General features: G+C 42.9%; 1 protein-coding gene across 3 annotated transcripts; it reads right to left on the reverse strand.

Moving 5' to 3' along the window:
• Positions 1-125: 125 nt before the first annotated feature.
• Positions 126-25,475, reverse strand: LOC106605259 (glucocorticoid-induced transcript 1 protein). Of its 3 annotated transcripts, none has more exons than XM_045718413.1 (9): positions 25,321-25,475; positions 24,821-25,201; positions 21,362-21,510; positions 14,230-14,322; positions 9,561-9,668; positions 5,386-5,523; positions 4,717-4,915; positions 3,029-3,149; positions 126-2,758 (listed from the first exon to the last, which is right to left on the reverse strand). In XM_045718413.1, exons 2-9 carry the CDS (start codon positions 25,149-25,151, stop codon positions 2,353-2,355), a joined length of 1,545 nt encoding a protein of 514 aa, XP_045574369.1. In that variant the 5' UTR covers positions 25,152-25,201; positions 25,321-25,475; the 3' UTR covers positions 126-2,352. The 3 variants fall into 3 exon arrangements, with proteins under 3 accessions (XP_045574369.1, XP_045574368.1, XP_045574371.1); XM_045718412.1 differs by having other exon boundaries at positions 9,561-9,671; XM_045718415.1 differs by lacking the exon at positions 24,821-25,201 and having other exon boundaries at positions 9,561-9,671; positions 25,321-25,473.
• Positions 25,476-25,873: the final 398 nt, after the last annotated feature.

Below are 25,873 nucleotides of genomic sequence, written 5' to 3' on the forward strand. Positions count from 1 at the left end.
TCTCACGTGGCCAGCCTTCCAAAATCCTGTCTTGTTGGAAGCCGGGGTTTAATAAGCTAAAGGGGTTCAAATACATCTAAAATAATGTGAAGCTAGTGCTTTAAAAAATTGAGACAAACATCAAGTGTGATTTTTATTGCTTACTTTATTGTAAAAACACAAGGTCTACATATAAAACATGAAATACACAGGCATGGAATATTAGTGCCGAACATGGCAAGCCTTGCTGAACTTCGAAAATAATGTTAGTATGATTCAAACTAGTCATCGAGCAGCGGTCATCTTTACCGACAAAATATACATCTAGGTTTGAGTGGATTGTGTTGCATACGTTTGTTTTGCAAATGGTTTTGCCTGTTTTTACTTCATATTTTTTTATATTAATGCCAAGGGGTTTTAACGTAATGTACGGAAGATACATAATACACTTAGGGACTGGATTCAATCCGTATCGTAGAAGTAATTGGGGGGGGTCCATGTTATAGCTCGATTTATATTTAAAGGCGACGTTCCCGCGGAACTTCCGCGACAATGATTGAATCCAGCCCTTGTACACAGTTTAATAAAATATTTTACTCCATACTGAACGTCAAATCAACACTAAGATACTCAGTTTATTTAACAGATTTGTGGAATTGCACTCTTAACATTGATCTGATTTGCTTTCCATTTTATATAGTACTGTGTAATATTATTATATGTTGATTATTATCCTGCCTGGAATTAAGTGCTTTGAAAATATCTCATTAGCCTCAATGTTAATTCCGATTTTGACAGAATTATAAGTGTTTGTTGATTGCTTATCTATTTAGTTTTTAAAAAAGTAACTTTCGGCTGTGCTTTTTTTCCCATTTTTTTGTTGTTGATGCTTAAAACATTTTTTTTTTAAGGCTAGATTCTGTCAGATGCGCACTAGCCAACACCCGCATTAGAGCTGTCAAATCCACAAGCGGCTCCCGGCGTTATACTTAAAGCGGACATTGCCATTGGCTGCATGGAGATGCATTGAGAGAAATCCCATGTAGCCTTGTTTACAAGTTCGAACACTGGAATGTGAGATGTAATCTAAACCTCGATTAGGCTGATAGAAGTTCTCATTATTTTGTTTAGTGATTTTCAATTTGAGCATCATTATTTCTATATAGCCTACACTTTCTCTTTCTGAACTTCTATCGCGACTGGGACGGGTGTGGCTTCGTGACAATGATCACAGGAGCGTTTGTTCACCGATTTGACAGCTCCAACGCAGTAACACCTGACGCCGCCAAAACTCAGACACAGCTGGTTAACGCTTAATCCGATTGAATCTAGGCCTTATTTTGATCAATTTTATTGGTAAAATGTCATGGCTCATATTTATCAATTTCATCACTAGGGAGGTTGAACAGGCTCTGAAAGCTAATACTGCTGATATCTTGGAGCTACAATATAATAACCTCTGGAATGTCTCTTAAGCACTTGAAACTATCTTTACAGATTTCCCGTGCACCAAGTTATAATTTCTATCGATGGCAATCCTTTAATATGTCGTGTTGAAAGATTAGAATCAGCACTTGTATAAAGACTATGGAATGTCTTAGGAGTAATGTCATGAATGAACCCTAAAAGGCAACGTCAAAGTTCATGCATGAGTCGTAGTACATTCCAAATGACCTGAGTTCATTGGTTATTCAGGGGACCTGAAACAAGGCTATGTGGGGACACTGTGCTTTGTAGCTGGCTGTTTGGTCACTTTCAGATCGTCTTTCTTTAGCTTTTTGTCATGTGTTTACATAAACTGGATTGAGACCTGAAATAAGTGTAAACATTCAGGAAAAAGTGGAGCATTGTATTGTAACTGTAGGACATCCCAATAGGGTTTTTAATATAAACAGGCATGATATTTTATTTTATATTAAAAAGCTTATCCATGCTGTAATATTGGCTAGCAACACAGAACAGCTAAATAAGCTGATTAGATAAACATTTTCAAAATTCAATAAAATATGTTTCTCTCTTGCCCATTGCTTAATTCCCTTCTTTTTTTTCTCGGTTTCTTGAATTGATTTTGATAAAGCTGATTGCTAAAGAACACAATACATGAAACAATCGAATCTACCCTCTGAATAGAAAACAAGTCTTTCTGGAGGATGTTGCCTGCCACACCTTTCAGAAGAGAAGGCTAGGTTAGTAAGGATAGGCCCTCCTTGCTGGCTAATGTTGGGTTAAAGAGCCATACTCAGCTAGCCTGATTCCAGATCTGTTGTGCTGTTTTGCTACCTCCTATGGTCATTGCGACCATAGGAGTTAGCAAGACAGCTCAAACTGATCTGGGACCAGGCTAATGCTCATAATCTGGACTGTACCTGAGAACTAGCTGGTAAGAAGGATGTGTGTAGTGGGGCAGGGATCTGTAGACAGGCCACCTGGGACCACTGCTGTGCTTGTCAGTTCACCTGTGTCTGTGTTAGTGTCTGGGCTCAGACTGTCTGTGCTGTTCTCTGTGCTTGTGTCGGTGCCTGTGTCTGAGCTACTGACCATGTCTGTGCCTATAGACGAGTTCCAGTTAGTGGAGGCCAGAGTAGTGGAACTAGCGGGTGTCATGGCGTCCTCGGGCCACGTGCTGCCTCTTCCATGGAGACCAGGGCTGGGCGAGGTTGTGGTGAAGTGGGAGGAGCAGAGGAGTTTGACGGGACAGAAGGCGGAGCCCCTGGGGATGAAGTTCACCTTGTTTTTGTCTGGGCATGAAAAAAGAGGGAAGCCTCTGGAGACACCAGACCTGGGGAGGAAAAGTGAGGGAGAATGTCTTCATCTTTTTATCATCCCATACCAAATTGTGTATATGAAACACCTAGTGAGAGAGTCCTACAGATGTAGGGTCTTAATTTGATCATTCCGTTGCAGGAGAACTAAATGAAGATCCTACATCTGTACAGTAGCATAAGGACACTATCAGACCAATTTAAAAAAGAAACTAAAACATGTAGCACTATGAAGTTGAGAAGCATTCGAATGAGGAACACCCCTCGACGTAGTGAAGAAGACTTACACCATCTCTTCAAACACTTTGACCCTCTCACACCCCTCCGGAGGCTCCCGTTTAAACATGTAGCTGTTGTTGGGTTTGGGAGAGGTGGCAAACTTGGGAAGGGGAGAGCCGCAGCCGCTGTCTGAAAACAGAATGAAACATGTAAGCAGGTCAGTGTGGTGATCTTATGTCCCTATAAAGGAACGTGTGCTAGAGAGATCTGTTTCCTGTAGAAGACAATGAGGTGATTCACATAATACGGCACAGTATTAATACAGCGTGAGCTATTTATCATTAACAAAATCCTGATCACTAGGCTCCTGAGCAGAGGATGTGAGCGGAGCATGCCCAATTTGATTGGAGCGTGGAGCAAGATTCCCAAAGGCTGGAGCACTGGCCTTCTCGCCTGCTCCAATTTCGCTCCAGTAGCGCTCACAGCACGAGCTCAGGGCATGCCCGCCCCTGCATGCATTTGTAGTCTACTTGTGTGCTGCGAATAACCCCATGCTTCAGCTACTGTCACGGAGTTAAACATTTTCATAAAAAACTGATAAAACACACAGGTGCTAAATCATGGTGACTTACAACGATGAGGACCAATAGCAAGAGAAGGAGTGCGGTGCTGTAGTGTCCACAACTAAAGAATCATTGTGGAATCTGAAAAGACACTTATCCCAAAAGTATAATGTGTACTTACTACGTGCACATGCTAAAAGAAAGGAATAAAGTGGGTAGATAACTAAGTGCATCATTGTAGAAAGTATTTCTAAACTAAAAATCAGATCTCTTAAATGTTTCGTTCATTTTTGTTCTATTATCTATACAATAGGCCAGCATTGATTTTGGCCCAATAGGCCTGGCATATTCCCACGTTCAAGGAGCTTTCCGTTTTGATTGGGTTATTTAGGCTAAAAACCTTTAGGCCTACCTATAAAAATACATTAAAAAACAACTCTGCATCTCTGCCCAGCCTGGCAAGAGTGGCCAAAACGGTGTTTATCATCCCCAGTGGCTCTGCAAGTGTGGAGAGGATATTATCCGCTGCTGGCCGGCTCTCCAGGCACCATCGCATGAGTCTGAACCCACAGACTGGCCAAACCCTTGTTTCTAAAAATGAATTCAAAAGCACTAACAAGTCATTTTTCCTTTAATTAGTATTTAATTCAAAGTAAGTCATAGCCTAAATGCACAATTTATAGACTATAATGATTTAATACAACAAAACGTTGTTTAAATGCTGCGCGCTTTATGTCCCTGGCAGCCTATCGTTTCGAATTCGCAAATGCTTCACAACGTACTTCTTTGTAGGCTATAGCCTTGAAATAATACAGCCTAAATAATTCATTTTTGTTCCTTCTTAGGCTCCCTGTCTGGCTCCTGACCTATTTAGAGTGTTTATATGCTGTTTAACATTCAAATCCACTTAAAAACCAAATCGGTAGGTCCAGTTATTCACAAAAATAGATGGGTGTTGGTTAAATTGTGATTTTAATGAATGGCGCGAATTTGGAACTGGTGTTTTTTCCCCCCGTAGGCATAGAACGTTTTTTTTAGCGGAGCGGTTGGAAAGGATATGGAGCGGTGAGCGGGATTTCCAACCGCTCAACTACTCTGCTCCTGAGACATGCAATGGCTGGAGACTGTTGAATGTGTGCCTTGAACTACAGTAATAGATCATGCAAGCCAGAAAATACATCTGAATGGACGACCTTTGTCAAGCTCTTCTGCAGAGCAGGGGCTGCCTTCTGGGGAGTGGAGGGGGTCAGGGGTGAATGGGCAGGGGCTGGAACCGCCACTAGAGGGGGCCTGGGTGTCCGTGTCACGGGTGTCCGTGTCACGTGTGTCACCGCCATTGCCGTAGCGATGAGGCTGAAAGGGGGCGCGGCGGCCGTCCAACACGTCCAAAGCCTGAGAGGTCAGAGGTGGAGACGGAGGGAAAGGATGAAGGGATGAGAGGAGTGCGAGAACCACAGCAGGGCACTATATAATTCACAGTTGTTATTGATCATCATACATAAGTCAATTCAATGCATTCAGTTCATTTCATTATTATCACACTGCGTGTAAACGCCAGCATGTGTGGACGTATTTGAATGACAAGCAGAAAAGCGAATACCAGAGCAGATGATAATGTATGATACTGTATGAAAATGTGCAGAGCCCTTCTGCTTGTGCTGTAGGGTACAGCTGATTCTGAGCAGAGGAAGACTTGCTGCGCTGCAGGTCGTAAATATGTGTGTGTGTGCACACGCTTCAGGGAGACCCATTTCGCTAACCTGTCAAGGTTTACTGCCCTACTTCACACACAATTTACAGCTCTACTCAACTCTCAGCAATTTAAATCAGTGTGTGTGTGTGAATACAGTGTGTGTGCCCACCTGTATTCCCTGCTTCCAGTCCTCTCTGATGAACACATTCTCCAGCTCGTGGTTGATGCCCTCCACGCTGCTAGGCACTCTCGATATGAGGGACTTTGGCACTGGGATGTTCGACAGGGCTGTAGAAACCACCTTATTCTGGAAAACATTGCAAACCAAGGTTTCAATTATATTTTGTTAGGCGGTGGAAATGTTTTGTAGCTTTTCTATGATCATTTTAAACAGACATCTTGTCAATTGTGTGCTCTCCCCAGTATTTCAGTGTATGGTATCGCTATAGAATGTGATTTATGTGAGGTTAAATTTTAAGTTAAATGACATTAAAGTGAGGTCAACTGGGCATGCCGGGAACTGGGCATGCCGGGAACTGGGCATGCCCAGACACGTCTCCTCCTCTTCTTCATCTCTGTCTCTGGTCAGAATAGGGACTCAGCTCTTTAAATCAAATATAACATCTATTGATGTTATATATATATATATACAGACGTGCTCAAATTCGTTGGTACCTCTCTACAAAAAACGATGAATGCACAATTTTCTCTGAAATAACTTGAAACTGACAAAAGTAATTGGCGTCCACCATTGTTTATTCCATATTTAATAGAAATCAGACTTTGCTTCAGATTTTTTATTCAACATAATATTGTAAATAGTAAAAGAGATGAAAATGGCATGGACAAAAATTATGGGACCCTTAACCTAATACAACCTTTAGAGGCAATCACTACAATCAAACGTTTTCTATAGCTCTCAATGAGACTTCTGCACCTGTTTACAGGTAGTTTGGCCCACTCTTCCTGAGCAAACTGCTCCGGCTGTCTCAGGGTACCTTCTGCACCTGTTAACAGGTAGTTTGGCCCACTCTTCCTGAGCAAACTGCTCCAGCTGTCTCAGGGTACCTTCTGCACCTGTTAACAGGTAGTTTGGCCCACTCTTCCTGAGCAAACTGCTCCAGCTGTCTCAGGGTACCTTCTGCACCTGTTAACAGGTAGTTTGGCCCACTCTTCCTGAGCAAACTGCTCCGGCTGTCTCAGGGTACCTTCTGCACCTGTTAACAGGTAGTTTGGCCCACTCTTCCTGAGCAAACTGCTCCAGCTGTCTCAGGTTTGATGGGCGCCTTCTCCAGACTGCAAGTTTCAGCTCTTTCCATAGATGTTCGATAGGATTCAGATCAGGACTCAGAGAAGGCCACTTCAGAATAGTCCAATGTTTTGTTCTTATCCATTCTTGGGTGCTTTTAGCTGTGTGTTTTGGGTCATTATCCTGTTGGTGGACCCATGACCTGCGACTGAGACAGAGCTTTCTGACACTGGGCAGTACGTTTCGCTCCAGAATGCCTTGATAGTCTTGTGATGTCATTGTACCCTGCACAGATTCAAGGCACCCTGTGCCAGGCGCAACAAAGCAACCCCAAAACATAACCGAGCCTTCTCCATGTTTCACTGTAGGTATGGTGTTCTTTTCTTTGAAAGCTTCATATTTTCGTCTGTGAACATAGAGCTGATGTGACTTGCCAAAAAGCTCCAGTTTTGACTCATCTGTTCAAAGGACATTCTCCCAGAAGGATTGTGGCTTGTCAATATGCATTTTAGCAAATTCCAGTCCGGCTTTTTTATGTTTTTCTTTCAAAAGTGGAGTCCTCCTGGGTCTTCACTTTCGCTCAAAAAGTGCGATCAGAAACTGAAGTACCTTCACCTTGGAGTTCAGCTTGTATCTATTTGGCAGTTATCCTTGGTTCTTTTTCTACCATTCGCACTATCCTTCTGTTCAATCTGGGGTTGATTTTCCTCTTGCGGCCGCACCCAGGGAGGTTGGCTACAGTTCCATGGACCTTAAACTTCTTAATAATATTTGCAACTGTTGTCACAGGAACATCAAGCTGCTTGGAGATGGTGTTGTAGCCTTTACCATGCTTGTCTATTATTTTCTTTCTGATCTCCTCAGACAAATGTCTCCTTTGCTTTCTCTGGTCCATGTTCAGTGTGGTGCACACAATGATACCAAACAGCACGGTGACTACTTTTCTCCATCTAAATAGGCTGAATGACTGATTACAAGATCAGAGACGTGTGATACTAATTAAAGAAACAAATTCATTACAAATATCACTATACTCCAATTATTTATTATCTTTTCTAAGGAGTACCAACAAATGTGTCCAGGCCATTCTAGAATCTCTTTGTAGAAGAAGCAACAATTCATCTCTTTTCACAGCTTCTTTGCTTTATTCTATGACATACCAAAAGGCATGCAAGTATACATGATAAAATAGCTTTTAATTTCATCACTTTCAGGAGGAATGAAGCATTATTTCAATGAGCTGTAAGGGTACCAACAAATTTGAACACGTACGTACATACATACACATATATATATATATATATATATATATACATTAACTCAGCAAAATAAGAAATGTCCTCTCACTGTCAACTGCGTTTATTTTCAGCAAACTTAATATGTGTAAATATTTGTATGAACATAACAAGATTCAACAACTGAGACAGAAATGGAACAATGTGTCCCTGAACAAAGGGGGATCAAAATCAAAATTAACAGTCAGTATCTGGTGTGGCCACCAGCTGCATTAAGTACTGCAGTGCATCTCCTCCTCATGGACTGCACCAGATTTGCCGGTACTTGCTGTGAGATGTTACCACCCTCTTCCACCAAGGCACCTGCAAGTTCCTGGACATTTCTGGGGGGAATGGCCCTAGCCTTCACCCTCCGATCCAATAGGTCCCAGACGTGCTCAATGGGATTGAGATCCGGGCTCTTCGCTGGCCATGGCAAAACACTGACATTGCTGTCTTGTAGGAAATCACGCACAAAACGAGCAGTATGGCTGGTGTCATTGTCATGCTGGAGGGTCATGTAAGGATGAGCCTGGAGGAAGGGTACCACATGAGAGGAGGATGTCTTCCCTGTAACGCACAGCGTTGCGATTGCCTGCAATGACAACAAGCTCAGTCCAATGATGCTGTGACACACCGCCCAGACCATGATGGACCCTCCACCTCTAAATTGATCCCGCTCCAGAGTACAGGCCTAGGTGTAACGCTCATTCCTTCAACGATAACCGTGAATCCGACCATCACCCCCTGTGAGACAAAACCGCGACTCGTCAGTGAAGAGCACTTTTTGTCAGTCCTGTCTGGTCCAGCGACGGTGGGTTTGTGCCCATAGGCGACGTTGTTGCCGGTGATGTCTAGTGAGGACCTGCCTTACAACAGGCCTACAAGCCCTCAGTCCAGCCTCTTTCAGCCTATTGCGGATAGTCTGATCACTGATGGAGGGATTGTGCGTTCCTGGTGTAACTCGGGCAGTTGTTGTTGTGATCCTGTACCTGTCCCGCAGGTGTGATGTTCGGATGTACCGATCCTGTGCAGGTGTTGTTACACGTGGTCTGCCACTGCGAGGATGATCAGCTGTCCGCCCTGTCTCCCTGTAGCGCTGTCTTTGGCATCTCACAGTACGGACATTGCAATTTATTGCCCTGGCCACATCTGCAGTCCTCATGCCTCCTTGCAGCATGCCTAAGGCATCTTTCTTTTGTTTTTTTTCAGAGTCAGTAGAAAGGCCTCTTTAGTGTCCTAAGTTTTCATAACTGTGACCTTAATTGCCTACCGTCTGTAAGCTGTTAATGTCTTACTGACCGTTCCACAGGTGCATATTCATTAATTGTTTATGGTTCATTGAACAAGCATGGGAAACAGTGTTTAAACCCATTACAATGAAGTGAAGTTATTTAGATTTTTACTAATTATCTTTGAAAGACAGGGTCCTGCAAAAGGGACGTCTCTTTTTTTAAAAAGTATATATATATATATAACATAAGTGGTCTGACCACATTCATATGACAGGAAACATGCCTGAACAATTGCTTGAATTGTGCTGCACAATTCTGCATTACAGCAGACCCACATTGTTGTTTTGCAAGGACATGTTGCCTGAAGAGGAAACAGCCTGGCACCCAGGCTACCAAAACCCTAGTCTATACATTTACAATCAAGTATTATCCATAATAAGTACTGCATTTATTTAAGGTTGTACGTGGTACGGTGACACTCCCACTGTGAATATAGCATTGGGGCAGATACCATACTAGTACCATGCTACCGTGCCCTGTGATCTGGGTGGCAGACACAGGGAGGCAGCAATAAGGTATAACTCACCTGGGGATGGCATGTGGTGCTGGTGTGTAGTCCCTGCTGTTGATCTCTGTCTTTGCTCTGGCGGCTGACCTGTTTACTGCGCTGGAGCTGCAGCCTGAGCTTAGCAATCTGCTGGAGAAAGACAAGGGGTTTACCTCGGAGAAAATGAATGGTTCTCAATGGACATTCAAGGTAGCCTTGAATGTACTGCATGTGCTGTGTAGCCAACACTTCTATTGTTTCATGCCATACATGGCAGAGAGAAGTTGGCTAAAGCACAAATAGACTGGACCACCAGGCTATATTTGAGGTATAATTCAATGGAATATGCCTTTAGAAAAGGTACAAAGCAATACATAAGTGAAGTCAAAGGGTTATTATGTTTCTGTACTGGTTATATAATCATAACATAATCAGTTCTATAATGCAGACTAAGGCGAGGTCTTTTAATGCTGATCTTATAATCCTGGCTATACAGTAAACAAAAAGAGTATGTCTACTCTATAGGATGCCCTTCCCTGCATGTCATCCATATAGGTTATTATAGTACAGTACCATGTCATCCATACAGGTTATTATAGAACAGTACCATGTCATCCATAGAGGTTATTATAGTACAGTACCATGTCATCCATACAGGTTATTATAGTATAGTACCATGTCATCCATAGAGGTTATTATAGTACCATGTCATCCATACAGGTTATTATAGAACAGTACCATGTCATCCATAGAGGTTATTATAGAACAGTACCATGTCATCCATACAGGTTATTATAGAACAGTACCATGTCATCCATACAGGTTATTATAGAACAGTACCATGTCATCCATAGAGGTTATTATAGAACAGTATCATGTCATCCATACAGGTTATTATAGAACAGTACCATGTCATCCATACAGGTTATTATAGAACAGTACCATGTCATCCATACAGGTTATTATAGAACAGTACCATGTCATCCATAGAGGTTATTATAGTACAGTACCATGTCATCCATACAGGTTATTATAGAACAGTACCATGTCATCCATAGAGGTTATTATAGTACAGTACCATGTCATCCATAGAGGTTATTATAGAACAGTATCATGTCATCCATACAGGTTATTATAGAACAGTACCATGTCATCCATAGAGGTTATTATAGAACAGTACCATGTCATCCATACAGGTTATTATAGAACAGTATCATGTCATCCATACAGGTTATTATAGAACAGTATCATGTCATCCATACAGGTTATTATAGAACAGTACCATGTCATCCATAGAGGTTATTATAGTACAGTACCATGTCATCCATACAGGTTATTATAGAACAGTACCATGTCATCCATAGAGGTTATTATAGTACCATGTCATCCATACAGGTTATTATAGAACAGTATCATGTCATCCATTCAGGTTATTATAGAACAGTATCATGTCATCCATACAGGTTAATATAGTACAATAGCATGTCACCCAGAGGTTATTATAGTACAGTACCATGTCACCCATAGAGGTTATTATAGAACAGTACCATGTCATCCATAGAGGTTATTATAGAACAGTACCATGTCATCCATACAGGTTATTATAGAACAGTACCATGTCACCCATAGAGGTTATTATAGAACAGTACCATGTCATCCATAGAGGTTATTATAGAACAGTACCATGTCATCCATAGAGGTTATTATAGAACAGTATCATGTCATCCATACAGGTTATTATAGAACAGTATCATGTCATCCATACAGGTTATTATAGAACAGTATCATGTCATCCATACAGGTTATTATAGAACAGTATCATGTCATCCATTCAGGTTATTATAGAACAGTATCATGTCATCCATACAGGTTAATATAGTACAATAACATGTCACCCAGAGGTTATTATAGTACAGTACCATGTCACCCATAGAGGTTATTATAGTACAGTAATATGTCACCCATAGAGGTTATTATAGAACAGTACCATGTCATCCATAGAGGTTATTATAGAACAGTACCATGTCATCCATAGAGGTTATTATAGTACAGTACCATGTCATCCATAGAGGTTATTATAGAACAGTACCATGTCATCCATAGAGGTTATTATAGAACAGTACCATGTCATCCATAGAGGTTATTATAGAACAGTACCATGTCATCCATAGAGGTTATTATAGAACAGTACCATGTCATCCATACAGGTTATTATAGAACAGTACCATGTATTCCATAGAGGTTATTATAGAACAGTACCATGTCATCCATAGAGGTTATTATAGAACAGTACCATGTCATCCATAGGTTATTATAGTACAGTAATATGTCATCCATAGAGGTTATTATAGAACAGTACCATGTCATCCATAGAGGTTATTATAGAACAGTACCATGTCATCCATAGAGGTTATTATAGAACAGTACCATGTCATCCATAGAGTTTATTATAGAACAGTACCATGTCATCCATAGAGTTTATTATAGAACAGTACCATGTCATCCATAGAGGTTATTATAGAACAGTACCATGTCATCCATAGAGGTTATTATAGAACAGTACCATGTCATCCATAGAGTTTATTATAGAACAGTACCATGTATTCCATAGAGGTTATTATAGAACAATACAGTGTGGTTCGTTTGGATTGACTTGCTTTGAGAGGACATGATAGGAGTCAATAGTGACAAGGCAATCCATATGAGGTTTCTGAAGATGAGAAAGAACAGGGCAGTGTAAAGCTTAGTGTATTAAAGGGCTGGACCTCACAATATGATATTATCACGATACTTAGGTGAGCGATACGATATGTATTGGGATTCTATATGTATCACTATTCTATATGTATCACGATTCTATATGTATCACTATTCTATATGTATCACGATTCTATATGTATCGCGATTCTATATGTATTGCGATTCTATATGTATTGCGATTGTATATGTATTGCGATTGGATACTGCGATTTTCTTGCAATAAAAAAATATATATGACGTTCCAAACATATTGCTCACTATATGTCTGCTGCAGACGGATAAGAGAAAGCCATGACAAAATTCAATTTGGAGGTAAAAGTGCTCAAAACATGTTGGCTCACCATTTAAAACAATGAAAAAGATGAAGAACTAGCTATAGGATGATAAATACCAGAGTTCTGGGTAGGTACACCTGACTAGCGCTAGCTAACGCTATCTTGTATTTTGTTTATTTTTATTTATTTATTTTATTTTTCCTTTATTTAACTAGGCAAGTCAGTTAAGAACAAATTCTTATTTTCAATGACGGCCTAGGAACAGTGGGTTAACTGCCTTGTTCAGGGGCAGAACGACAGATTTTTGTACCTTGTCAGCTCGGGGATTCAATCTTGCAACCTTTCGGTTACTAGTCCAACGCTCTAACCACTATCAATACTTCGAGTCAACAGTATCAATATAAAATCACCAAAAACAATGTTGCGATACTCTACTGCCTTGAAACTCAACTCTGGACCTGGAAACCAGTTCCACTGTGTTTTTCTGTTCCCCTCTAATCAGGGACTGATTTAGACCTGGCACATCAGATGGGTGCAATTCATTATCAGGTAGAACAGAAAATCCAGACCTTGAAGGATAAGATTTTAATACACCTTCTTACTGTATTGATTCCCCCTCCCCCATCTCTTCTGTATAGTACCACTCACTGTTGGGTGGGAGGATTTGGCCTTTGGCTATATATGACTGGGTCTGCTAAAATAATACATTTCATTGACAATATGTAAGACTATATGTCAAATCCAAATGTAGCTATTGCTACTTTTATATGCTACAATGGGTGACTTAGATCAACTTAGATTATTAGTATCTTTAGAAACATGTACTATATGTCGCTATATGTTACTACATGCACATACAGTACAGTAGCATATCATCATAATCATGTCAAGAACAAAAAGAAACATCTCAGCATAGTGAGAGAACATTCCATCCAGTTAGTGTTTATCGCTCATCTAACAACAGGCCTATCTTATGTAAGTCAGTCCACTTCAGAAGCCTCAATACAACTGTTTTGCTGTGTTGCTCTTGAGCAAAAGCCAGCAGACTGGAACACGCTTATATATGGGTTGTTTGCAGGAGGACGAGGCCTTTATAGAGTTAGATAAGGTTCATCCTTGTCACTGGAGTATCAACAGGGCCAAGCTGAGAGGGAAATGATATGGCTGTTACACCCTGCAGAGATGCCACGGACTAGACTACAGAGGGAAAGGAAGGTTAAATAAAGACTGTGGTCTGGAAGAGCTAGAGAACTAATAGCTCAATGTGGTCTCCAACTAGCCACTAATTCAGCCAGGCTACGCGCATGGAAACCGACCTTCAGGAGAATAATATTTAACTGAACCTCGTATCCTGACAAATAAAACACATTTAAAGTAATGGCTGAACCTCAAAGCACTGACAAAAACTTGTTGGAAGTATAGTTGACTATGCACATACAGCGCAGATCCAATAACGTCAACAATACAACTCTCGCTGGATGTTTTGTGACAGACCAGCTATTCTGGTCTAACGTTTAACTCCTCAGAGAGTTATGGTGTTGACATTGGTTACAGTATTGGATTACAAATAATAGGATAGCGCTCCGTACAGTTGTTTTGGCTAGGGACATAGGTCATGCAGAGAGTGTGTAGGCTAGGCTATATATGTTAGGAAGGTTGAGTCTGGCACCTACCTCTTTCAGATGGTCTGCACTGCCCCAGGAGGCTGACCGCTGGTGTGGGCTTCCCTGCTCCCCTCCAGCCTCCTCTATCCACAGACCAGGTGTCTGAATCACACACACACATATAAATATGCATACTCTAAGCAGTGGATAAACAAATACACCCACATCAATCCCCATCGTTTGTATGGAATTCAGGAAGACTGAGAGACTAGAGAGGTGGGTGACAGCAATCATCGCCCCTGTGACTTCACCAGAGATGCACACATCTGGAAACAATCAAATGAGTCAAAAATTGTATTTGCGGGATAAAGATGGCTGCATCTCACCAGAAGCACAAAACAGTAATAACATGTGTGATAGCTACTACTTAAAGTTGTATTCTTACCGTTTTAATGACAATCCACATTAGGACAGACTGCCAAAGGCTACTTTGTGGCTGGTGACTGACATACTACATGCTAACTACTAGCTTGTAAGTCTGTGGGAAATGGCTGCTCTTTCTCCACTACAGCGGATAAAGAAAAGTGCTCTAGTGTCTACAAGAATGCAACCTTTACATAAATAATGAAATGGTTAACTTATGTAAAATATATGAAAAAAAAGAGACAGGATGTTTCAAAAGCATGTATGCAACCATGATGCACTTCCCCTTGATTATGCATATCAACAGTGACATTGGTCCTCCAAGGAGTCGTGGTCAGTACAGTAAAGCGAAGCATCTTAAATGTCAATGTCCTCGTACTGCCGTACGTTTGACCCTTGTCGAAAAACAAAACATCCTCTATAACGCACAACGTTACACAAAAGACCCACTCTATGATATGTAATATGAAGAACACTAGTGAAGCATTATGGCTACTGGCACATTGCTTTTCAGAAAGGACAAACGGTTTAAACGGGTGCTTGTGCTCCAATAAAGAGGCCACTATGCTGGATGGCGGATGTGTTTTTGTACATGGCTATGGTATTGCTGTGGTGTTTGATGCTAGAGCCAAACATTGAGGGCTGAATGAATAGTGAAAGGAATGTTTCCAATGCTAAGTGCTAACTTTGCAAAAAGCAGTGTAATGGCGCCGACAGAGATGGTCGCCTCGCTTCACGTTCTTAAGAAACTATGCAGTATTTAGTTTTTTTTAATGTATTATTTCTTACACTGTTACCCCGGGAAATCTTAAGTCTTATTACTTACAGCCGGGAAGAACTATTGGACATAAGAGCAATGTCAACTTCCCAACATTACGATCAGGAATACAACTTTCCCGAAACGGATCCTCTGTTTGGACCACCACCCAGGACAATGGATTGGATCTCAGTAGGCGACACAAAACAACAGCGCCGCAGAAGGGGCAGATGGAGCGGTCTTCTGGTCAGGCTCCGTAGATGGGCACATCGCTCCCCCCTCCCGAGTATACTACTCGCCAATGTCCAGTCTCTTGACAACAAGGTAGATGAAATTCGAGCAAGGGTTGCCTTCCAGAGAGACATCAGAGATTGTAACATTCTCTGTTTCACGGAAACATGGCTTACTTGGGATACGTTACCAGAGTTGGTACAACCACCCGGTTTCTTCACGCACCGCTCTGACAGAAACAAACATCTCTCTGGTAAGAAGAATGGCAGGGGTGTCTGCCTTATGATTAACGAGTCAAGGTGTGATCATAACAACATACAGGAACTCAAGTCCTTTTGTTCACCTGACCTAGAATTCCTTACGATCATTTATTGTAGCTGGGGATTTTAACAAAGCTAATCTGAAAACAAATTTTAGCAGCATATCGAATGCGCGACCCGGGCTGGCAGCATTCTGGATCATTGCTACTAACTTCCCTCCCTCGTCCTCCTTTCGGCAAATCTGACCACTGCTCTATTTTGTTGCTCCCAGCCTATAGACAGAAAGTAAAACAGGAAACGCCAGTGCTCAGGTCTGTTCAACGCTGGTCCGATCAATCTGATTCCACGCTTCAAGATTGCTTCGATCACGTGGACTGGGATATGTTCCGGATAGCCTCAAACAACAACATTGATGTATACGCTGAGTCGGTGAGCGAGTTTATTAGCAAGTGCATCGGTGATGTTGTACCCACGGTGACTATTAAAACCTTCCCCAACCAGAAACCGTGGATTGATGGCAGCATTCACGCAAAACTGAAAGCGCAAACCACTGCTTTTAATCATGGCAAGTCGACCGGAAACATGACCGAGTGCAAACAGTGAAGCTATTCCCTCCACAAGGCAATCAAACAAGCTAAGCATCAGTATAGAGACAAAGTAGAGTCGCAATTCAATGGCTCACACACGAGACGTATGTGGCAGGGTCTACAGTCAATCACGGATTACAAAAGAAAACCAGCCCCGTCGCGGACCACGATGTCTTGCTCCCAGACAAACTAAACAACTTCTTTGCTCACTTTGAGGACAATATAGTGCCACTGACACGGCCCGCTACCAAAACCTGCGGGCTCTCCTTCACCGCAGCCAACGTGAGTAAAACATTTAAACGTGTTAACCCTCACAGGGCTGCCAGCTCAGACAGCTTCCCTAGCCTCAGAGCATACGCAGACCAGCTGGCTGGTGTGTTTACGGACATATTCAATCCATCCCTATCCCAGTCTGCTGTTCCCACATGCTTCAAGAGGGCCACCATTGTTCCTGTTCCCAAGAAAGCTAAGGTAACTGAGCTAAACGACTACCGCCCCGTAGCACTCACTTCCGTCATCATGAAGTGCTTTGAGAGACTAGTCAAGGATCATATCACCTCCACCCTACCTGACACCCTAGACCCACTCCAATTTGCTTACCGCCCCAATAGGTCCACATACGACATAATCACACTGCACACTGCCCTAACCCATCTGGACAAGAGGAATACCTATGTAAGAATGCTGTTCATCGATTACAGCTCAGCATTAGGCAGGAGGTAGCCTAGTGGTTAGAGCATTGGACTTGTAACCGAAAGGTTGCAAGATCGAATCCCCAAGCTGACATGGTAAAAATCTATCGTTCTGCCCATGAATAAGGCAGTTAACCCACTGTTCCTAGGCCATCATTGAAAACAAGAATTTGTTCATAACTGACTTGCCTCGTTAAATAAAAGGTACAATTTTTTTTAAATGTAACACCATAGTACCCTCCAAACTCGTCATTAAGCTTGAGACCTTGTGCCTCGACTCCGCCCTGTGCAACTGGGTCCTGGACTTTCTGATGGGCTGCCCCCAGGTGGTGAGGGTAGGAAACAACATCTCCACCCCCCTGATCCTCAACACTGGGGCCCCACAAGGGTGCATTCTCAGCTATCTCCTGTACTCCCTGTTCACCCATGACTGCATAGCCATGCACGCCTCCAACTCAATCATCAAGTTTGCAGACGACACTACAGTGGTAGGCTTGGTTACCAACAACAACGAGACGGCCTACAGGGAAGAGGTGAGGGCCCTCGGAGTGTGGTGTCAGGTAAATATTGTCAACAAAACAAAGGAGATGATCGTGGACTTCAGGAAACAGCAGATGGAGCACCCCCCATCCACATCGACGGGACAGTGGTGGAGAAGGTGGAAAGTTATAAGTTCCTCGGCGTACACATTACAGACAAACTAAAACGGTCCACCCACACACACAGCGTGGTGGAGAAGGCGCAACAGCGCCTCTTCAACCTCAGGAGGCTGAAGAAATTTGGCTTGTCACCAAAAACACTCACAAAGGACACCTACACCACCCGATGTCACAGGAAGGCCAAAAAGATCATCAAGGACAACAACCACCCGAGCCACTGCCTGTTCACCCCGCTATCATCCAGAAAGTGAGGTCAGTACAGGTGCATCAAAGCTGGGACCAAGAGACTGAAAAACAGCTTCTATCTCAAGGCCATCAGACTGTTAAACAGCCATCACTAACATTGAGTGGCTGCTGCCAACATACTGACTCAAATCTCTAGCCACATTAATAATTAAACATTGGATGTAATAAATGTATCACTAGTCACTTTAAACAATGCCACTTTATATAATGTTTACATACCCTACATTACTCATCTCATATGTATATACTGTACTCTATACCATCTACTGCATCTTGCCTATGCCGCACGGCCATCGCTCATTCATATATTTATATGTACATATTCTTATTCATTCCTTTACACTTGTGTGTATAAGGTAGTTGTTGTGAAATTGTTAGATTACTTGTTAGATATTACTGCACGGTCAGAACTAGAAGCACAAGCATTTCGCTACACTCGCATTAACATCTGCTAACCACGTGTATGTGACCAATAACATTTGATTTGATTTGTTCACAGAGCTCCCAGCTTTGTTTACCTCAAGGCTCTTTTATCGACTTAGTTTTTGCACTTCCCGGTCTGCCTTGTGTGTTTTGTGGGGTTGTGTGCCAGGTGTCGTGCCAGATAATGCTCTGGGTGAGATAAAGTTAGCGTAATTTACTTTCACAGTCTACAGCCCATGTTAAATGATTCTCACCCCACTTAAAATCCTGTTTGATTTCCCAGCGGGGATAGTGAACGTCAATGGATTTACAATGGCATTCAAGTTGGTTTGTTTAGTTTACATGCTGAGGTAAGAGTATAGAATGCCACTGCTATCATTTGGTCTGATTTGAGTTGATGAGGGCATTACGTTCTGGTTCTGTGGCCTTGTTGGTCTTCTCATCTACAGCCATCTTACAGTATGCACGTCTAGAACATGACTAAACGCTTATTATGGATTCAAGCTGCTTGAAGAACACGGAAAGAGTTGTAATGCATAACTCCTCACTTTAGACAACTCAGAAGTAAAACATGCTGAGTTGATTGTCATTGATAATACAATCCACGCTTGGATTGCGTCCTACCTGACAGGTCGCTCCTACCAGGTGGCGTGGCGAGAATCTGTCTCCGCACCATGCGCTCTCACCACTGGTGTCCCCCAGGGCTCTGTTCTAGGCCCTCTCCTATTCTCGCTATACACCAAGTCACTTGGCTCTGTCATATCCTCACATGGTCTCTCCTATCATTGCTATGCAGACGACACACAATTAATCTTCTCCTTTCCCCCTTCTGATAACCAGGCGGCGAATCGCATCTCTGCATGTCTGTCAGACATATCAGTGTGGATGACGGATCACCAGCTCAAGCTGAACCTCGGCAAGACGGAGCTGCTCTTCCTCCCGGGGAAGGACTGCCCGTTCCATGATCTCGCCATCACGGTTGACAACTCCCTTGTGTCCTCCTCCCAGAGTGCTAAGAACCTTGGCGTGATCCTGGACAACACCCTGTCGTTCTCCACTAACATCAAGGCGGTGACCCGATCCTGTAGGTTCATGCTCTACAACATTCGCAGAGTACGACCCTGCCTCACACAGGAAGCGGCGCAGGTCCTAATCCAGGCACTTGTCATCTCCCGTCTGGATTACTGCAACTCGCTGTTGGCTGGGCTCCCTGCCTGTGCCATTAAACCCCTACAACTCATCCAGAACGCCGCAGCCCGTCTGGTGTTCAACCTTCCCAAGTTCTCTCACATCACCCCGCTCCTCCGCTCTCTCCACTGGCTTCCAGTTGAAGCTCGCATCCGCTACAAGACCATGGTGATTGCCTACGGAGCTGTGAAGGGAACGGCACCTCCATACCTTCAGGCTCTGATCAGGCCCTACACCCAAACAAGGGTACTGCGTTCATCCACCACTGGCCTGCTGGCCCCCCTACCTCTGAGGAAGCACAGTTCCCGCTCAGCCCAGTCAAAACTGTTCGCTGCTCTGGCACCCCAATGGTGGAACAAGCTCCCCTCACGACGCCAGGACAGCGGAGTCAATCACCACCTTCCGGAGACACCTGAAACCCCACCTCTTTAAGGAATACCTAGGATAGGATAAAGTAATCCTTCTAACCCCCCCCTTAAAAGATTTAGATGCACTATTGTAAAGTGGTTGTTCCACTGGATATCATAAGGTGAATGCACCATTTTGTAAGTCGCTCTGGATAAGAGCGTCTGCTAAATGACTTAAATGTAAATGTAAATGTAATAATAGACCGTCCACATCCTGCCTGTGTAACACAATTCTAAAAACTAAGATTAAGACAGTCTTTAGTCTGGTGTGTGTGTATGTGTGTGCACACACACACACCAGACTAAATCATTGCACTCTGTTTGTCTGTCTGTCTGTGGGTATGCCTGTGTGTGTGTGTGTGTGTGTGTGTGTGTGTGTGTGTGTGTGTGTGTGTGTGTGTGTGTGTGTGTGTGTGTGTGTGTGTGTGTGTGTGTGTGTGTGTGTTCTGTTTAATCTTCATACAGACATTCTCTGTGTTCTGTAACCACAGGGTCTAGGGCAGACAGATCTATCCCGGAACAGTGATTACCATATGTATGGCCCTCCGCTCCTCACTCCCACACAAAGGCAGACGGGCCAGCCACGAGGGCCAGGTGGTAAGCAGTGGGATTCCTCTCCTAGCCCCAACCATCGCCTGAGGGACAGGTGCAAACAACTTCACCTCCACAGAGCGCTACATTACAGCTCTGAAAAGAGCCCGTCTCTGGATTGTGTGCTACAACAAAGACTTTTTGTCCCAGGTTTTTTGCTGTTGTAGTGTTACAGGCGATTTGGGGTATTGGGAGATCTTGTTAACAGGAAATAGCTAGTCTGTGACTGTACTTGGGGAGTTTGTGCTTTTCCTAATAGAAGTGGTTTAAGTGAAGCAGTCCACACCATCATTAGGGGAACGTTGATTCTATATGTAGCTACTGGAACCTGGAGGCCACTCCCATTCCAAAGACTAAACAAAGAGCCCCAAGGTGAATGAAGGGTTAAAGGATGAAGCCATGTAAATGAGGCTGGGCGGCGCTCATTCAGCCACATGAAAGGATTCTATTAGGACGGACAGCGCGGCCATGGTCAATGGCCCTGCCATCATCATACATATTCAATATGGGTTCATAACCACAAACATCTGCCCATTCTCAAACGGCATTAAACGATCAATCACGTTGACCAGAATAGTGAGTGCTGATGTGTGGGCTGCTACCCAGGAAAATTGTAGTCGAAATAAACCCAGTACGTGTTTTTCTGAAGATAAATTTTATTTCGAAAACATATGCTTTTAAATAAATGATTATGATGTGCATCATTAGCTTTTAGGGTTCCTTTGGCCTACAGTTACCTGTGTGGCTTTGTCTTTCATGCAGGAAGGGTAGGGTTCGTGGGAGTCACGAGGCCACTGGCCTGTGAGGTACGGCCCCATAATGGCGTCCAGGGAAGATGTCCGCCGGATAGCACTGGAGCTACGCACCTGCAGTTTGGACCTCTCTCCTACAGGAGTGAGGGGAGAGCAAGGGTCAGGATAGGACACACCCACACTGTCATACTGAGCAATTGGCCCCGGAACGTCTTGTTGTTTTCCATAAACGACTCTATTGCTAACCTTATTGACTATCAGTGCTCTACAGTGATATATACTAGGCCTAACTAATCTGACTGTGCTGAAGCTCAGTCTGATGTCATGGGAGCTGCCTTCTCTCAGCCAAAGTAGTTAAACACACACCACCCACATAAGAACTCATAAACAACCACACCATAATTAACATCAATATGGCCTGCATTCACTCAACATTCCTCCTGCAGTAACTCACAGTAAAAGACCCAAACACAGAAATGCCCTGTTTTTCTAAAGCAGGGAGACATGAAGGAGGAAATGGGCGAAAGCATAGGCTAGTAAGAAGTATTATGCTTTGTGATTGTTGAAAGTCAATGAGAGCTCCTTGATTTCCATATCAAAGAGCTCCTGAGGGGTAAAGCAGGTGACCAGGGTCCACATTCTCCATTCAATCTGTTCCTTGTCTCAGTGCATATGCAGTGTTCCTTTTCGATACCACTACACACCACCTAGGCTCTAAAGCCTAGATGGTCAGCCAAGTCTGAGCATATCAACCAAAATATTTTGGCTAAGTAAGTAAACCCAATGACCTAGGGTAAACTATCTGAGGAAAGGGGAGTGGATTTCCATCAATATTGTTCCTAGCCAAAGTTCTCCAAACACAGCATGCAAATTTTGCCCAAGTGATTTTCCAATGTCTCTCCACTTTGCTAAATTTAGGCTCTCAAGAGCAAAATAAAGTCAGATCATTTCCTGGCTTTTAGTATGCATACGGTCCCTCTCACTATTTTCTAATCAACCTTTTCAAAAATAGTGAACTTTCTACCAAAGTTGACAGATTTTGGGCTGGGTTCTAGGTTTAACAACAAGCTTGTTTTCCAATTTACTCTTACTCTGCAGTTTGGGGACGTGTGACAATGAGGCAGGCCATTTCAGCACAGCTGGCACTTTGACAGGGAGGGGGAGTTTCTTTGTTGAGACCATTGGGAAGGCCTGGTGTGGGGATGATGTCATAGTGCGAACCTAAAGATCATGTAGTGGAATGTCACCCTTTTCCATGGCCTTCACCCTGGCCCGTAGTTCTTGCGACCCTTCCCCCACCACCTAGCTCAGATGAGATGAGTGATGCGAATGAACACGATGACTGACTGAAATGAAGATTCCCACTAGTTAACTTCTCCAATGTTCCAATCACAAAGCTGCATGGCTGACAAGGACACAATGTATTGTCCACTTTAATGTTTAACCTTAAATTTGTCAGATGCCTCGAAGGATAAAATCACAAATTCACCACAAATTCCCTTCAGTGTGTTTGCTGCAAATAGCCTACAATTCTGAGGAAACGGTCAAATAAAAATAGCTTCATATTTCCGTTTGACAATGAAAGATTAACAATACATCTACACTACCGTTCAAATGTTTGGGGTCACTTAGAAATGTCCTTGTTTTTGAAAGAAAAGCAAATTTTTTGTCCATTAAAATAACATAAAATTGATCAGAAATACAGTGTAGACATTGTTAATGTTGTAAATGACTACTGTAGCTGGAAACGGATGATGTTGAATGGAATATCTACATAGGCGTAGAGAGGCCCATTATCAGCAACCATCACTCCTGTTTTCCAATGGCACGTTGTGGTAGCTAATCCAAGTTTATCATTTTAAAAGGTTAATTGATCATTAGAAAACCCTTTTGCAATTATGTTAGCACAGCTGAAAACTGTTGTACTGATTAAAGAAGCAATAAAACTGGCCTTCTTTAGACTAGTTGAGTATCTGGAGCATCAGCATTTGTGGGTTCGATTACAGGCTCAAAATGGCCTGAAGCAAAGAACTTTCTTCTGAAACTCGTCAGTCTATTCTTGTTCTGAGAAATGAAGGCTATTCCATGCGAGAAATTGACAAGAAACTGAAGATCTCGTACAACGCTGTGTACTACTCCCTTCACAGAACAGCGCAAACTGGCTCTAACCAGAATAGAAAGAGGAGTGGGAGGCCCCCGGTGCACAACTGAGCAAGAGGACAAGTACATGAGAGTGTCTAGTTTGAGAAACAGATGCCTCACAAGTCCTCAACTGGCAGCTTCATTAAATAGTACCCGCAAAATACCAGTCTCAACGTGAAGAGGCGACTCCGGGATGCTGGCCTTCTAGGCAGAGTTGCAAAGAAAAAGCCATATCTCAGACAGGCCAATAAAAATAAAATATTAAAATGGGCAAAAGAACAGACACTAGACAGAGGAACTCTGCCTAGAAGGCCAGCATCTCACGGCAACATCCTGCAGCAACATCAATATTTGTCAGGAGAGTCTGTCTCAGAAACAGGATTTAGAGTGGTCTAGTCTTCCATCTCGCCCTTCAGTCCACCCTCCATTTCCTTATCACCTGAAAGGAACAACGGCTCAGGCTGAACCAATAGGCATGAAATGTCACACCACTCACTTCCATTCTCCATAACATAGGGCTCACAATATGTTCCCGATGTGTACAATACAGTACAGTTGAAAGGGAGTAGGTCATACACCTGTAACCTGACTGTTCGTTCAACAACGATTCTCAGGGTCTACGGCCCCTTTACAACCCTTAAGCATATCTTGCTGCTCTCCTCCCCTTTTCTGTCAATAGTCCAGAAGTAGCAGGCGTGTAAGAGGAGAGGACACTATAAGCTTCCTTATTAGTGATGTACTGTAGTAGTAGGCCTTCATATGGGCCTACTTCCCCTTTTGTGTAACTCTGGGGCCATATATTCAATCAACACCCAACATGCTAGTGATTTTTTTTTTTTGTCATTTAGCAGACGCTCTTATCCAGAGCGACTTACAGTAATGAATGCATACATTTCATACATTCTTTTCTCCGTACTGGTCCCCCGTGGGAATCGAACCCACAACCCTGGCGTTGCAAACACCATGCTCTACCAACTGAGCCACACAGGACCAATAGTTTACAAATGATTGATTATATGAATCCTAAATCGGAAAAAAGACAAATCATGTGTTTGACTTACCTTAGAAACCTAGGGCCCTTTTCCATGTCAAGGTGACTGAATGGGGCCCAGTCACTCTCATTAATCCATCAATATTTAAAAAATGAATTAGGCTATAAAATGCATAGCAAACACTGTATTACAGGAATACAAAACGCCTGCAATCTCTTGACCATCACCAAGAGCAAGCAAAATTATGCATTTATCCTGAATACATCTATATTGTAGCATGTGGTAGCTGGATAATATAAAAATATTTTACCTCTACAAATGGGTGAGTTTGGACCCCGGTCAGGTGAGTGCGAGACCCTATTTTCAGGAGACAGTCTCTGTCTCGTGGCGCCAGTGCAATTTACTCCAAGATTCAGTGTCGCACTTGGGGGAGATGACCCGCGGCTATTTGTCGGTCCATTGTTGCCTCCAACAGAGAGAGACAGAGAGCGTGTCGGGCTGCTCTGGCCCCCGCGTAGGAGCTGGTAGGGCACGGTAGCACGGATGGGGTGCAAACGGCAGCTGTTGGATAAACTGGGGGACCCTGCATTGCTACGTCTGACTGTGGACTGTTGTTGAAGCGAGTTGGTGGGAACGGACATTCTGCTGCTTCGTATCACTTTCAGGAAAAAAATCGACAAGATATCCGCTTCTGGAAAACAGAGGATAAACTTCCTTTAATTTTAGCTCGTATGCTGCTAGAGCTCATTTTGCAGCAATCTCGCAGTTATCTTGCATCTTGAAAAGGCGAATTCTACTGCAATAACTTACCTGAAGAACACTAAAACAAGTCTTCTTTGTGCATGTTTGTCGATAACTTTAAATATATGTTGTTTTACAAACTTAATTTATATAGTTAGCTAAACATATTCCCTAATCTTTGGCGCTTCCCTACCGTCCCCATGTCCACTGTAAATGACAGTTGTAGCCGCAAGACTACTGGCTGATAAACCTGGGCGGGCTGCACTCGTTCATTCTGATCATGTGGTTGGACAGCTGAATTATACAGTAACATTACTCATTGGTCCAATGATGTCTATCGACTGTACTTTCAGCCAATAACGTCATCGATGTATTATAAGGATTGGACCAATTTTTCTCAAAACCTTCGTTTTAAAAATTAACTTTACAATATTTGTGTAATTACCTGTACAATTAAATACATCATGTGTGATGTAATGACATGAATTCATATGGACGAAATGTTGTTGGACAAACCTGACTCTCGGACAAAGACACGATTTGATGAAATATGATCCTCACCGTTTTCAAACCAAATTTGCATAGTCCCTATATGTATATGTTTTATGAGGACTTGTGAGTT

Source organism: Salmo salar, chromosome ssa05 (assembly GCF_905237065.1).
Source record: "Salmo salar chromosome ssa05, Ssal_v3.1, whole genome shotgun sequence".
Lineage (NCBI taxonomy): Eukaryota > Metazoa > Chordata > Actinopteri > Salmoniformes > Salmonidae > Salmo > Salmo salar.